At 41.7% G+C, this 16,193-nt stretch overlaps 1 protein-coding gene across 3 annotated transcripts in view; it reads left to right on the top strand.

Moving 5' to 3' along the window:
• Positions 1-16,193, top strand: part of GRIP1 (glutamate receptor interacting protein 1) — a 661,865-nt gene that overhangs the window by 393,204 nt on the left and 252,468 nt on the right. The window contains exon 1 of one of the 3 annotated variants that reach the window (XM_049115116.1): positions 5,158-5,227. The exons of the other annotated variants lie outside the window; for them this stretch is intronic. Within the exon in view, the coding sequence (XP_048971073.1) occupies positions 5,173-5,227 (55 nt within the window). The 5' untranslated portion in view covers positions 5,158-5,172. Of the gene's footprint in view, positions 1-5,157; positions 5,228-16,193 lie in introns of those variants that run through there. 3 annotated transcript variants of the gene reach the window in all.

Here is a 16,193-nt window from a genome sequence, read left to right as displayed (position 1 = left end):
CGTGAGGGCTGAAGACGTTTCAGGATTTGAGGGGAGATTATTTCATGCCATTGGTAATCATGGAAGACTTCATGGAAAAGAGAGCATTTCAGTTGTCAATGCTAGCCCTACCTCAAGAGTCACCAAATACCAGACGATGTGACTGTACTCCCTACCAAATACATAGTGACCGATGAAGTTCTTTACTTTGCTCTAGGCACTTTACACAAATAATTCAGTGAATTATTAAAGCAAGCTGAGAGATGATTTTCACCATTTTACGAATGAAGAGCAGAGAGGTTCACTAACTTGCTCAAGGTCACACAGCCATTTAGTGGGACAAGCAGGATTCAGAGCCAGTCAGTTTGATTCTAAAGCCTGGGCTTTTGGCCACAACCTCATCTCATCTCTCCATGGTGCTTCAGTAAACAGTTTCACCTGGTGTTTTATGGGGCTGATTTCTGGCAGGTCTCCCTGTGTACTGCATTGCCCATTTTCCACCTATTCCATTCTTTAGCATTTCCCACCAGATGCAGTTAGCTGACAAATTTCTAAGGTTCTTAGCTTCGTGGGAGCTTCCCTGGCCTTCTCATATGCAACCTTCTAGCCTCGGCTCCATGAAGAGCATGAGAGCCCTGACCAGAGAAGCAAACAGCACACGCAGTGTGCATCATACCCTCCCTTTGCTAGCACAGCTCACCAGAGGCTTGGAGCCACTAAGTGCTTTTTAATCACCCCCGATTTGCCAGAGTGTGTCCTAATGACACTTCCTAAAGGGCATCATTACTTCTACACAAATGTTTTCTCATAAAATATTTGTAAAACATGCCTAATAAATCCTGTCTTGGGCAATTACACCAGATAGCCTCACCCTTAGAACCTCTCTCCTCAAATGAAGTCTTGCTCTTCCTGCTTCTCGGCCTTCTTCAGCTGCACCGACAGGTTCTGCTCGGAGCCCAGTCCAAGTGTTTGGCCTCCCACCGACACACTCCATGAATTCAGTGGCAGACAGTGGTCACGAGAATTAGAACATGGGTGAGGATCCTAGTTACTTTCAACATCTCTGAAAAGGAAACTCAGAACCGATTGTGATGAGCTAAGGAGGAATCAATGAGATTGTCCGTAAGTGGCTGAGAAGGAGGTACTGGTCATGTTTTGAAACCTCCAAGAACACCGTGTTCTGAAATACCCTAAAGACTTGGGAGATGCCTAACAGTTGCCAGGTGTGACGGGGAGAAAATCAGTGTTCTGATTCAGTACTAAGCAATTCAGGACATCCTATGTGCTATCTAACCAATGACCTAACCACGCTAAACATTTGTCATCAATTGCATTCAAGGAAAAAGAAAGGAAAGAGCCAAATACTCAAACAAGTGGGACCTATGAAGTGCATTTTGAAACAACAGATTTACAAAATCAGCTGACATGAAGAAGAAAATACACATTATGTTAGGACTTTAATCAAATTGATTCTAATGATATAAAACAGTGGAATATTTGTGGAGTTGACCCCATTGTTTTGTCTTTTTTTATATTTAAATGAATTTCTCAGGGCCCGTGGGTGGCTCAGTGGTTGAGCATCTGCCTTCAGCTCAGGGTGTGATCCCGAGGTCCTGGGATTGAGTTCCGCATCGGGCTCCCTGCATGGAGCCTGATTGTCCCGCTGCCTGAGTCTCTGCCTCTCTCTCTGGGTCTCATGAATAAATAAATAAAATCTTGGGAAAAAATAAAAGAATAGACAAGCTGTCCAGTCAGAATGGACTCCTGTGGTAAACACTTGGTGCATAATGGTCTGGTCCCCGGGGGAATTAGTCTTAACCACCTGCAGTATCTGGATCCTTTAGGTCATCGTGGTTGTGAATACGCCAGCTGTACCTCAGAAGGCCAGGGGTAGGGGCAAGGGAGAAAGGGAGAAGAGATGCATAGGAAGGTTCTTTGTTAGTTGGATTTACCCCCTCTTATCAGGATTGCATTTTCTATCCATGGAAAAGGGACATAGTGGAAAAGTAAAGAGCATAAAGAATATTTAGTGCTTTGTAAACACACGCACACTCAGGAAAACTAATTTTGTTTTATTTAGAAGGGGACGGGGAGGGGGGACAGGGAAAGGCAGAGGGAGAGAAAGAGAGAATCTCAAGCAGATTCTCCACTGAGTGAGGAGCACAACCCTGAGATCATGGTCTGAGCCCAAATCACAAGACAGACGCTTAACCGACTGAGCCAGCCAGGTGCCCCGGAACACTAAATATTTTAAAGAAACCCTGAAATAAGAATTATCATTTTAAGGGAGTAATCAGCCCTGAATCCAGCAAGCACATGTTTTCCTGTATTAAGGAGTAAACTTCATCAACTAACTCTCCTCCGGATCCCTTTGGAGCTTAATCAGATACATATTTTATACCATTTTGCCTGCTGTGTATCTCTACAGTTCCCACTTGGTGACCCTCAAAGAGCATGCTGTTAAGTTTGAGTTATTTAGACAGTGGAGCCACCACGGTTGACACAGGTGATTATAGGCTTCCAAAGACAAATACTTGCATTAAACTGCTGGCCGGGAAACGTAGGTTAGTTGGCCCAATGGTAGCTTATGTTAAGAGACTGTGGTCCAATTGCCTTGCCTTCTTGGGACCTTTTTCCTACGGGCCAGTAAATTATGAGATAGAAAAGCTTGTCTGCTGGAAGCATTACAGTCCAGGATGTGAGGCGAGGCTGGAATTAGGTGAAGGGAGGAGGGAGGGCTTTGGAAGAGAAGGCCGACCTGGGAATGGCTCCCAGGGAAATCTCTGAGGGCCAGAGAGGCCAAAAATGGAAGGAGTAGAACACATGGCAGATTCCTTCATTTCCTAGAAAAGGGTCACTCCAGGATGGTTCTATTTCTGTAAGATTCCTGGAGCTGAGCCTGAGCTGGCTAATGGGATATGTATGGATTGGCAGCCGTAATTACAAGGAGAGAAAAAAAAAAGTCCCCTAATTCAGGAACCTTTCAAAGGGTTCCAGGATGGGTGTTTTTTTTTTTTTTTTTTTTTCCCTACTGCCAGAAAAATAAGATGTTTTAGTAGTTCTAAGGATCTTTCTTAGGACCAGAAGACAGAGCTTTTAAAAAGAATTGAGCATCTTAGTAAAAGAGGAAATATTTGATCACTTTAGCCTTAAGGAAGAAGCAAATTAGATCTGAGTAAGCGTAATAGCAGGGGGTAAGAGATTCCTGTATAATTTTGAGTTTTATTTAAATAGACATTAATATAATGGGCTGGGGTGGTGATATTCCACGGGCAAGATTTTACTAAATGCTATTTGACAACTGCATATTCTGAGTACCTAGATTTAAAGAAAGATGTTAAATTTAGGGAAAGCTCTTCTAAAGAGCTAACTATAAATATTTATCTCACTTTAGCTAATAACCCAATTCTCTAACACTAAGGCACATTTCTATTAAAGCAAAAAAAAAAAAAAAATCAAGGAGGCTAAAAGATTACTAGGGATGACCTAATAAAGATGAAAATGAGATGGGTTGAAATGCAAAAACAGATTTATGCTAATTGGAGCAGTTATAGAAATTTGATTCTGTGATACAATCCATTTGATGTACTTTCCTATTGATTAGCGGGAGCTGACTGCTTTAGCTAGACCATCTTTGGTAAGGGAATTGTGTTCTTTTCAAAAACCTTTAAAGTAGGTGCTTTCAGTATTCAGCTACTTTTCACACACGTTATTTTCCTATTGGGCCCCAAATAGACAGCATATGCATTTCAACATCAGCAGATTGAAATTGTTTGACTTAATATGGAATTTATGAATGAAGAGGGGAAAGCTCTATCACTAAATTTGGAATATTGGACATTATTTTAGAAACCAGCTTGAAAGGATTTTTTTAACAGCCCTTAGAGTAGAGAATAAGACTGTATGAATAATTCATATAGTCCTAGAACTATTAATCAAATAGTTTGGACAGTGATATATCTTCGTTTTGACTAATTGCTGATTTTTTTTTTAAGTTCCTGGCCAACTGTGATTTTTTTTTTTTGGAGGGGATCTGAATGTTCGCATTAACTCTTGTAGGAGATTCTTGGATTTTGCTGAAAATTCCATCCCAAATGTTAGTTTGTATTGACTATATGGTGAGTGGGCTGGTGCAGGCAGATGAAGAAGTGTGCTCCGCCTTCTTGTCATTTTGTGAATGGATTGTGAAGGGTTTGTTCATCTCCTCTTCACTCCACTGGAGCAGATACTCACAAATATCTGCAATGTCGCAAGACTGTTTTATTTGCATAATGAGAAGAATGGTTTGGGGGGAGGGTTGTTTGGGAAATAGGATAATGAAGCATATTAAAAATAGAAGTACTTGGCCTTGTTTGCATTTATTCCTGGTATCTTTAGAAACAGTCTTGACTGTGTTGCTTTCCAGCCAAGTTTTTCTTTTTCTTTTTCTTTTTTTTTTTTTTTGGAAAGGGTAATTAAGGGGGCTGGGATTCCATCTGCCTGATGGTCCGCCTTGCCTGAGCCCTTTCCCTGAGCCCTTTTGCATTTCATCTCCAAACCTAGATTAGACTGCCTTGGCCCTCACAGACTTGCAAAGTGCCAAATAGGTCCTTCTGAGTCTGCTGTAGGACTGTCTCCTTTCTATTTTGTACAGAATCCCAAAGACAAACTGCCTCCCCCCTCTGCCTCCCATTCTTGTTGAGGAAACATCGCATCTCTTTGTAAAGTAAGAGTGCAAGCGTTTCCCTAACCTTTCTAGTTAAATGGGACACGCAGAAAGCACCCTGACTTGATGCTGAGACGGAAGGGAGTGGGGGGAGCTGAATCGGCTGGAATACACAGCCCTTTGCCTAAACCCCAGTGCATTGCTCGGTGCTTCGTATTAGATTTATAGAATGGCTCCTCTCCCAGCCTTGTCCCTGCTTTCCACAATTTGGTGCTTTGTTGCTATCGAAACAGCCTCACTTTCTAAGCCATTGTGATGGTGCAGGGGGAGGAGGCTGAGGCGGGCAGGGGTGGTAGTAGTAGTGAATGACACAGCTCTGCCAGATGACATGTAGCGGACCTCTGCATCAGCCAAGAGGAATTAAGCTTTGTCACTCCCCACTGGGACTACCTTCCTCCTGGTATGTGCGCAAGGAATTCATATGCTGCTCCTGCAGCCACCAGAGCAGAGCCCTGACTGCACTTTGCCACAGAAGGCAGGGAGCAAGAATGATAGCTGTCTCTTTCAAATGCCGTTGTCAGATTCTGAGACGACTTACTAAAGGTACCGTGCTTTCCTTGTTTTTCCCTCTGCCAGTCCGTTGCAGGAGCCTGGGACCACAGTTGGATGGTTTTTACTTTCAAATGCGACTGCCTTTCCAACTGATTGTCGGGCAACAAAGAACTCAGTGGAATATGTATAGATGGATACGTGTACAGGTAGAGTCGGCTCTGGCTCCTCGTCCTGACATCCTGGTTGTGTTCGTGTTGAAAATGGGAAGATCCTGGCTTGTGTGATCTTTCTTTTTTTTTTCTTCTTCTTCCCCCTTTTCTTTTCCTAATGACTTCATTCAGGGCTGAAAAGAGAATGGGTTTGGGTCCGGTGCTGAAGTTATTATGAGAAACCATCATTTTTGCATACTGATTAACTGGTCAAGAGGAGTCCAAGTGTGTGTCCCCGTCCTTTGCATGACAACATGTACTAAATGCAGCTGGCAGCTTCAGGACTCGCACAGCTGGTGAAGCTACAGAATCATTGTTTACTCTATTAATTTCTAACATCTCATGAGCTTCCTCCAAGGACAGCTTTAGTTTGTGTGTGCGTGTGTGTGTGTGTGTGTGTGTGTGTTAGAATTGCATGTTTAGAAATGTGGGCAATCCGAAACACTTTGGTCCTATGTGATATTCGAAGAAGTTTATTTGAAAGTAAAAATCATTGCTCTGTATCTTACCATCGAGAGTGACTGGCTTGAGGTGGTCTCTCTGAGAACTCTAAAATATTAATTAAATCTCTCTGTAAAATTCAAATTACGCTTCGCTTTGAAATCACCCTGTCTGTGCCATCTCATTTTACTGTGTGTCCATTCTGTCCCAAAGTTAGTGAATGCTTAAAAATTCTGCCTTAGTAACGTAGAGATAGGTGAGCCCTCTTGCCTTCTTTCCTGTAGATAGAAGCTTCTTTAGGGAGAATTTATTATTTAAAAAAAAACTTTACTCATTTGCGTACCTGCAAATGCCTTTCTCTTTTAGCCCGTAATAGAGAGTACTGTCAAGTAATTAATGGGTGTAATTATGCTCTAGAAGCTCTGAACCTATAAATATGTTAATGGGTGCTATTTCTATCAGTTTAGCTTGACATATCAGAGTTCTTTGATCACCAGCAGTGCAGCTAAAAATGCAATTAATATTTCATTTGGCAGAAGAATGAGCACAAAGCAAATAGTGAGAAATAGATCTTGAGTCAATAACAGGAAAGAGAATAAATACTATAGCCCAACTTACCGAATGCATTTGCAAGTTGTTTGGATAGCAGAGCAAGTCTTTTAAAACGTACTTTGGGGAAAATATAGGAAATACTCTCCCTTTTAAATTAGGCTGTTAGCATGGAGGAGTAAATTCTGTTTTGACTTTATCCTCTGCAATCGGGATAAATGTACAATTTCTGTGTATGAATCACTATTAAAAGGCTATCCTTTATGTTATGGTTTTGGTTAAGACTTTAAGAAAGGACTCTTATTCTAAAAAGTTCTTTTCTTATCTTAGCTGATTTTAGCACTTACTTCTCTTGATGTTCAGAAGATGATGCTCTTCTTACATTATAATCATGAAACAATAATTTTTACTCATGTGTATCAGAAATTCTTTTATAACTTCTACATACTGGAATAAGAGTAGACCCAAGCAGTGTTTTTACAAATATATATATTTTTAACTTTTACCAGTTTTCTGAGTCTTCTGGGAGCATTGGTCCCCTGCAGTGAAAGGAGACCTAAGTGTTTACAAAGAGAGTTGCTAAAAACCTGGATAAATGAAAGTATCGATGCCTTCTTCATAGTTGCCATTTCACTTTTTTCCCCCAAATCTTTATATCTGCTGTTTTCTACTTGGTACTTAGCTTAAGACTGCCAATTGATGCCTAAAATAAAATCTATATGTGGAAACAGTCTGCCATGATCTGACTCCTCTGTGTGTCTGACGGGATGTCGTAACATTGGCAGGGAGGTTCCTGAGCGGCCCAGCACCTTACCTTGTCAAACACTCACATTTCTGTCAAACCGGGTTCAAGGCCCACCAATGCTACCTGTTGTTCACTGAGTTCTTTGAACCCCATTCCTCTGTGTGGTGCTGTTTTTCTTAGGCTGTAATAATAAAACCAAGAAATATAAGTAATTGCAATCTTAATGCTCCTTCTTTCTTTTTTCTTTTTTTTTTTGTTTTTTTTTTTTTTTTTTTTTTTGCTTTTTGATGAGGGGGAGAGTGCAGAGATGGCCTGTGGATTTGCACTGGGATGAAGTTCCCTCTTAGCTGTCTCATCCTCCTCTACCCCACAGTTCCCACACCCTCACCTATTCAACCCCCAGAACACATAATTTTTTTTACACTCACTAAGGACTGCGACTAACACACGTTCTCCAGATACTTAGCACAGGGCCGTGAATGTAGTGGGCCCAGAGTAACCCTTTGGTAAAATGAATAGGATTTGCATAGTTGAAGTTGGTAGGACTTTTGAATTAATTATCCATGAACTCTCAGCGAATGTTTCAAGTTCTTTACTAGACCCCTGGTGGCTAGGACCTTATCCAGATCTTGGTCAGGGGGAGGGGAGATGAGCTTCATGTTTCAGAAACTACCTTGCTATTTGTGGTTGATGTCACCCACAAGTGGTATGGCAGTTGCTTTATCTTTTTAATTCTCTTAAGGAGAAAAAGGGTGCAATTCAAGGAAAACTATTTTCTACACATACTTACACTCTTCATAGTTTACTTGTTTCTTAGCTTCTTCATTCATCTGTCTATTGTTCACTTAACAAATATCTATTGTGTGTGCACAACGAGGCGCTGCCATTTTTTGTACTAGGATCCTGGGCTGGGCTTTTTATAGGTGTATCAAGCATTTTTTAATCAATATATATTTTTTGATCAATATGTATTTTTTAAAGATTTATTGATCATGAGACACACAGAGAGAGGCAGAGACACAGGCAGAGGGAGAAGCAGGCTCCCTGCAGAGAGCCCGATGTGGGACTCGATCCTAGGACCCCGGGATCACGCCCTGAGCCACAGGCAGATGCTCAACCACTGAGCGCCCCAGATGCCCCTAATCAATATATTTTTAACAATAAATAAGTAATTCTTTATTTGAGAGTAATTTTCAAGGATCCTCCCACACAGAAGCATGACCCACAGTTTTAGAGCAAAGCACGTTTTAGGTGACCGCTGAACACTTCTCAGACTTGGGAATTCTTTTTTTTTTTTTTTTTTTTTTTTTTTTTTTTTTTTTTTGTCTTATTAAGGCTTCAAGCGACTTTCAATTTGTTTGCTGTATTGGTTCCCTACAAAGGTAGAACCAGAAGAAAATCACCTTACCTCACAAGGGCCTCTCCCTGCATTAGGACAGGAACTTTTGGGCCACTAATAGGCCAAAAGCATGCTTTTCCACGTAGCACTGCAATCTGGAGAAAGAATGCTGCCTTCTGCCCCTATTCAAGTCCTCGCCTTCAGAATGAGTCTGCTGGTTACCTGACCTTGGAGCCAAATTCAAAAATAACGATTTCTCAGCTTTCTAGCCACATCTGACAAAGGAATTGCCTTGCCTGGGTAAAGCCAAGCTTCTGGGCGCCTACCTTCACAGCTGCTACCAGAGCTCTCAGGAGTCCTGTTTTCTCTGCAGCTTCCACAGGCTTCCTTCATTCTCTCTTGCTATGGTTTCATCATTTCTTTTTCCTCGCGACAGGCTGGCCTCATGGACACAGCACCATTTTCTGTAGTGGTAACTGGTGTGACTCTCAGGTGCCACTGTTTTGGGTCCACAGAGCTGAACTTTTCACGGCCCATGGGCGATGGTGTTTTCCTTTCACAGGCTTTACTCAGTCTACCAAAGTCAACATCAGCCAATAAATATTTACTGACATTCCATGGGGAGAGAGGCTCTGGTCACCTTTTGTGTTTTGTCACCAGTCGCTTGGTCCTCCTGTTGTCTTCTCTGTAACTGGTTCAAAACTCAGGTCCAACATTCTCTGCCTTCATTTGACTATAGATTCCAGAAATCAGAGCTGGCCCAAGTGTCAGTACTTCCTACCTGCCCTCCCTTCCTCTGTCTTCCCAAACACACAGGTGGCCTAGAATTAGAATTGACTGTCCCCCCACCCCCCGTCCCATTAGCTTTCTAGACAGGCAGCCCTGTTGACCCAGTGGGGTATCCCAATGAGATGTTTGTCGCTGGCATCCATTTGCTCCCTGCTGTGCATCTTTTCTTTCACTTTGCCTCTTTCTCCTTCCTGATTTCTCCTCCCAGCCTCAATATTCTTTCTTCTTTTCTGCTGCCCGAGCATTCACGGGCATTGCTTTATCCACTGGCACCGAGCAGGACTAGAAGGCTTTGTGCCAATCACACTCGCATCCTCTTCGTTTCCCTCTTTGCTCCTTACACTTCCCCCAATCACAGACTCATCATGCTTGAAAGGGAAGGTCAGACATTAATCTAGGCCTTGTCTCCTGAGAGAGCTGAAACTCAACCATCTTAGACAGCCAGCCATCTCATTCTTAATTCTCCCCAACAAGAACAGTCTTGCAATGTGTCTGACAATCTTCCAAAGGATTATTCAGGTGACCTCTGAGGCCCTCTAAACTCTGAGATTCTTTGACACTCATCCAATGTTTAAATTTTTTCCTGTCCAGAAATTCATTTCCCATATGCAACCTCAATCAACTACAACCATACATTTAATTTTTTTTGTCTTAATGGAAGAGGAAAAATACTTCTTCCCCCTTCCCTTTCTGCTACACACTTTTAATCCGAGGAACTCACTGGACCCGTGTCATTGTCCTGGACATGACTGCTCCGCTTCTGGTAGCCTCACATTTTTTGTTTCGGTCCCTCTGCTCTTTCCTCCCCATCTGTCTGGGTTGGGTCTCTCAGCTCCTCCAGCCTCCCTTCTCCTCTGATGGCTCCTCACCCACTCCATGATGTGATTCAGAATTGATTATCATCTTGGCTGAGAATGCCCTCTCTCTGCTGGACCTCATTCTTCCGTCTTCCCATCCTCCTTCCTTTTGCTAACCCTGGCTGGCCTCCTCTGTCAGGCCCTGCCATCTGGAACCGTTTGACTGTATCTCTCCACCTCATTAACTTTCCATCCCTTTTCAAACCTCACCTGAAAACGTATCCTCTCTTCTTTGTCTCTACCACTTCATTCCATCCTATCAAGGCGAATTTATCATCCCAGCCTATAAACTTTCAAGAGTGCCCCATGCCCTTCAAAGTTGTCTCACAAAATAAGATTGCTAGTTTTGCTGGAGTTTGAACTATTGCTGGGGTGTGGACATACTTCAGCTGAAAGGGAGAATGCTGCAACCCCCAGGTCGCAGGTGTGTCTTGCTCTTCTCCCCCCAGTGCTACTGGTGATGACTGTGACAGAAGTCCTCCAGTGCTCCTAGTCCAGTGCTCTGGAGGGCTTACAATGGACAGCAGCTTGGACCGTGGTCTGAAGCTTCTCTTCTGTAAACTGGCCAGACTTCTCATAGTTGCAGGTTTATTTCTGCCCCGCCCCCATCTTCTTCATAGAATCACATACTAGAAATGCACTCTCTCTTTGTAGAAGGTTCCTGCCCTACCGAGGGACTATTTGGCCATCTCTCACATAACCTCCAATGAGCAAGAAGGAGTCCATACCTTTCTGATGGAATTGTGGCTGATTGGGAAGGAAAAGTTGGGTTGTTACTGGGAAATGGAAGGCCAATTTTATAATAGTCATTCTAATGTGTGAACTTGTACATTTTGGGAAAACGAGACTCGATGTTTCATTTTTGCCACCATGCTTTTCTAGATAGAGTAGGAGGAAGGGATGGGAGCCATATACCTGTCCACCTAGAACATTAGAGAGAAGCAGCTAAGGCAATGCATCTCCTGTCCCTTAGCATAACATGCAGTATAGGGGAAATAGAACAGACTTGGAAGTAAGAAGATATGTGATCCTGCCCCATGGGGCTCTTCTCTGTTTACCTGTGTGGCAGGAAAAAGGACGAACCCCCTCACTGAATCTCAGTTTCCCCATCTGTAAGCTAAAAATCATATGTGAAGACTTTTATATGGCTTATGCTCATAGTTGCAATAACAAAATAATTGAATTTTAATGTACTACTGCAGTCGATTTATTCAAATTTTTTATCTTAGCAAGTTTCATCTGTTCTGGCAGAAAACATATTTTTGGTAATCTCCTGCCATTTGAGAGAAGGCGAAATACACAGTATTCTGAAAATTCCTGGGACTATAAGGGAGCAGTCAATGTTTAGATCCTTCCTTCTCTTTTTCTCTCTTTCATTAAGTCTCTTGGCACTATTTTGCACACATACATGAGAATTATAGGGTGAGCTAAAAACTAATAATCTATGCCTTATGAATCTTCAGAAGAAAATATTCTTTGCACAGTTTCTTTTGCAATTGCTTTATTAAAGTTTCAATACCACATATATTCAAAAGGAAAGCCATGAACCAGATGTTTATTACATTTAGCTTCTCGAAGGATGTTACTTCACCTTTCAAATGGAAAGAGACACTTTGACCTTGCCATTACAAAAGCAATAAAAACAAAATGGTCTCATATTTCTTAGTCAACGGTGACCACCTAAGTTCAGACAAAGCTTTTGGGCAGTGAGAAAGCGGGGTAAAGCTTCTTATTAATAATCCACACTCAATTATTAAAAAAGCACAGTAATTAAAATTTGTACCAGGGAAATTTTCTGTCTGATTTTCAAAACAAAACCAAATCCATTTCAAAAGAAGGCAAAATCTAATGTCGCTAAAGACTGCTAACTCTGGGAAACGAACTAGGGGTGGTAGAAGGGGAGGAGGGCGGGGGGTGGGAGTGAATGGGTGACGGGCACTGGGTGTTATTCTGTATGTTAGTAAATTGAACACCAATAAAAAAAAAAAAAAAAGATTGCCAGTGTTACAGTGGAAACTTGGGGCAGGGGACATGCTGATTTACAACTTATTCTGTATGCTTTTTTAGTAAGAGTTGAAGTTTTATTGTTTGTGCAATTCATACTTTTACCCTTCTGTTGTCTTCTTAAAATTTTACCCATCTGTGCATGTTAGCACACAGTTGTGGTAAGAAAATTTACGGTCGATGGTATTCTATTATGTGGATTACCATAATTAGCATATCTCCCTAGCTTGTTTCCAAATTTTCACTCTGATAAATGATGGTGTTGAGCATCTTTAAAGAATTTCTTCTGAGTTCTAAGTTGTTGCCTTAGTGTATTTTCACTTGAAAGTCTCCCGATACATATTTCCTGAGAAATGAGTTTAGGATACATATCCGTTTTCTCCAAGGATTTCTTAAGCTAACAAAGGTGGCAGAAAGAAAAACAATGAGAGAGTGAGCATTTGGATGCCATAGTATCCGAAAAAGCAAAGCAAGGACAGTATTTCTAAAAGGGGACAGTGAGCAGCCTTCGGTGAGAGAGAAAGAAACAGGCATTCGTTTCTGTAAATGGGTCATTGCTGACCTCTGAGAGAATAGTTTCAGCAGAATAGTGATGTTCACAGCCAGATTATAAGGCTGGGAGTGCAGACCACTCTTGTAGGGTGAACAGCAGAGGTGAGGCCAGTGGGGCAGTAGCCCCCAGAGTGGAGGGTGGGGCCACAGGGAAGAGGACATTCTGGAATAGGAGAGATCTGAGCATGTTTTTTGAGGTCTCAAGGACAGAGCCAGCAGAGAGATCAACCTGAAGATACAAAGCAGAAGAGGGATGATTCCTGGAGCCAGGCAAGGCAGGGCAAGAGGGGGAGAACAGAATGCAGATAGATAGAGGATGCAGATGGATGCCAGGCTGGGCAAACAGAGCAACGTTCTGTCACAGAGGTGGGAAAGCACTGGAAGAAAGATCTTGAGGTAGGCATTAAGGAAGAATTAATTACCTCACTTTCTTAGTAAATTATAAGGAGATTCTAGAAACCCCTATTCTTAGGAACTCCTAATCCAGGGGATTCTAAATTTCTATATTCCTGCACCGGAATCACCTGAAGAGCTTAAAAAAAAAAAAAAATAGCGACACCTGCCTGCATCAACCCCAAGGATTGCGATTTAATTGACTGAGGGTAGGTCTCTGCATTGGAATTTTTTTTTAAATGTCCTGAGTTAGTGTATTGTGCAGATGAGAGTGAGAGCCAGTGACCTAACCATTTAGGCAGCTTCTTAGAGACACCAAACTGGATGTTTGGAATCAGATATGTTTTGGCCAGAGACAGCCCAGGAATTTTTTTCAGCTGCTGGGAGGGAAAAATTGAGCAGATTAGCCTTCCTCTGACTTTGAAGGCAGAGCCCATCTGAGAATGGAAATGGAGCCAAAAGAAAGAGACACCAGGTCCCAGTGTCATTACTTGAGCCTCTGGTCAAGAGGTACCTTAAGTGAGCTTGAGCTCTACACCTAAACTTCTTTAGTTACATTAGCTAATAATTTTCCCCCAATATCTAAACTAAACTGGATATGAGTTTCTGTCTGCTGCAATCAAAAGAAGCCCAATATGGGTTATAAGATAGTTGAGCATATACATTTTGATAAGAGCTTTTAAAATACAGCTTAAAAATGACAATTGACTCAAGTAATTGCGGGCCCCTGGATCACTCATATCCCATTGAACACCATCACGGTCTCAGCAAACCCTGGTTCCCCAGCTCTGTGTTGAGTCCTGAGCACCACTGCTAACTTATCGTTTTCACTGGGTCATTCTATTTAGTGAGTCATTGATAAGTGCCCCCTGCCACTTCCCTCTTGGTGGTCCACATCGTCATGAACTAGAAGGCAAGTCCCAGTGGATGGAAAGAAATGTTTTATTTCCATGTTATTTTCCTGTCCTTACTATTCCAGGAATCGAGGGCCAACAGATGCCTCCCATCCTCTCCCTGCTAAGCAGATGGTGATTGTTTAACCAGATCATACTTTAAAAAGCAGGGTTATAAAGTTGTGTTGCTTTGGCTACATGGAGTGCACTGTTTTTCTGGCCATCATCACCTCTTTTACCACTCCCTCCTTTCATTACTTTTCTCCTCCCAATTCTAATGGACACAAACCTGTTTGTGGTAAAGGGTTCCACCCTCATTTATGTCCTGCAGGATGACTGTCACCCCATCCTCCAGTCATGGGTAGTTGTTTGCTGGAGTCACCTTGTACTGGCTTAAGAACCAATAGCTAATTTTTCAAGAGTTTTGTGAGCTGGTTGTGAAGCACATCTATTACTAAATTAAGCTTACAGCTTATAAACATTATTTTATATAAGCTTACAGTTAAATCAATTAAATTAAAAACAAAAGTAAGAAATACAATTCATTTCTAATTGTTACCTCTTTATTACTTTACCACATTTTATTACTTGGACTCTTAAAGTGTGTGTATCAGTATATGGTAAAAATACTACATAAGGGTGTGCTGTTGCACATCAGCTTGAAACTGACCGTGGTTTGAGCATTTACACCACAGAAATTGGCAAAGCCGATGTCCCAGAAAGCCAGTTGTTAAACATTTACCAACACACCATTGAATGGATACCTCCGCTCTTCGTGTTCATAAAACCTGTGTAGATGCCTCTCATTGTGCTTTCTAAATGGGATAGTGATTATATATTCATCTGTATACAACCATCAGACTCTGAATTCTTTGAGGTTAATATATATGCTTTACTGATTATTTTATCCCCAGCAAGTTCACAGTATTTGGTGCAAAGAAAATGCCATATTGAATGGGTAGTGTTAGTTTCTAATGATCTCCTGGATTAATGAGTCTTACATGTTTACTTTGGCCTTGAAATATTTCAGATAACCCCTTCCTTTCACCAGAGCTCCTGATTTTTTAAAATATTTTTTTCACATTTTCATATTACATCAGGAAGTAAGCCCCAGGACTATTCCAGGGAGGTTCAGCATTCTCTCACACCTGCTAATTTCCCAATTTCCTTTTTAACAAGAGGGGTGTTCCTTGCCCTCTTCCTTCCCCTCCTCCTCCTGAAGCCTGCTTAGAGCAGTCTAGGGGAAGATACTGGCAGGAGTCCAGGAACAGCACCCGGAGCTGGAGGCTGAAGGACAAACTCTTGTTAAATTCTGCATGACAAAATTCCCAATTGAATTCAGTCTGGGGAATATCTAGAACCCCACAGAGTTTCTGATTAAATTGAGTCTCTCCCATTCTTCAAAGTTAGGTGACCTCACACAGATCAAAAATGAATTTCATTTATTGCCTTTGTCTTCTAAATGGCTTGTTAGTAAATTTGGTTCACAGACTGTACAAATCTCATTATAAAATCTCAGAATCAAGATGGTTTCCACGAGGATTAATTCCTAATGATATTCTCATGTAGATGATATTTCTTGCAAGTGTTAAATTTTGTGTAAGAATTAGGGGCTCGAAGCTCAAAGACCAAAAACTCTTCCCCCAACTACATCCCCAATGTCAGCATAAAAGTAAATAGGGCAGTTCTAAAAATGGAAGGAATAATATCAAGAGATCAGGCATTTTCAGAAATTTCTGAAAGATGGAAAAATAGATAAACTAAAGCAGACATTACAGACCAGAGCAAATATAAGAACAGTAACTGGGGAACCCATGTTTCCCAGCAATGGCACAGACAGGTTCCAGACTTGGGTTGGTTTGGGACATTAGGAAGAAGAAAGGGTTTAGAAAATAATGTGATACTTTTGAAGGATGGAGCAGCCGGGAAAGCCAATCCCCTCCCCTTCCCCTATGGTATTATTCCCTAATGTAAAACTAGAAAAACCAATCTTTTAAGGAATTTGTGGATCTGCAGTGATGGGGACCGTTAGAAAAGTCCTCCCCATTTTCAGGTGCAGTTAGTGAAGAATTGGCGTATATAACATGCCTGTTTGCTTTGCTATCTGATTTCAGCCCCAGTCCTTCACATAAAGCCTGACAGTCATCATGCTGTCTTTCTGAGGAAAAGTTGGTTGAGAAAACATACCTATTTAACTTGTACTAGCTACTTGTACTAAGGCAACCTCGTTCTTTGTTAATAAGTGT

The sequence above is a fragment of the Canis lupus genome, chromosome 10 (genome assembly GCF_003254725.2).
Source record: "Canis lupus dingo isolate Sandy chromosome 10, ASM325472v2, whole genome shotgun sequence".
NCBI classification, from domain to species: Eukaryota; Metazoa; Chordata; class Mammalia; order Carnivora; family Canidae; genus Canis; species Canis lupus.
The sequence above is the reverse complement of the archived record's forward strand: the minus strand, read 5'-3'. Positions and strand labels throughout refer to the sequence as shown.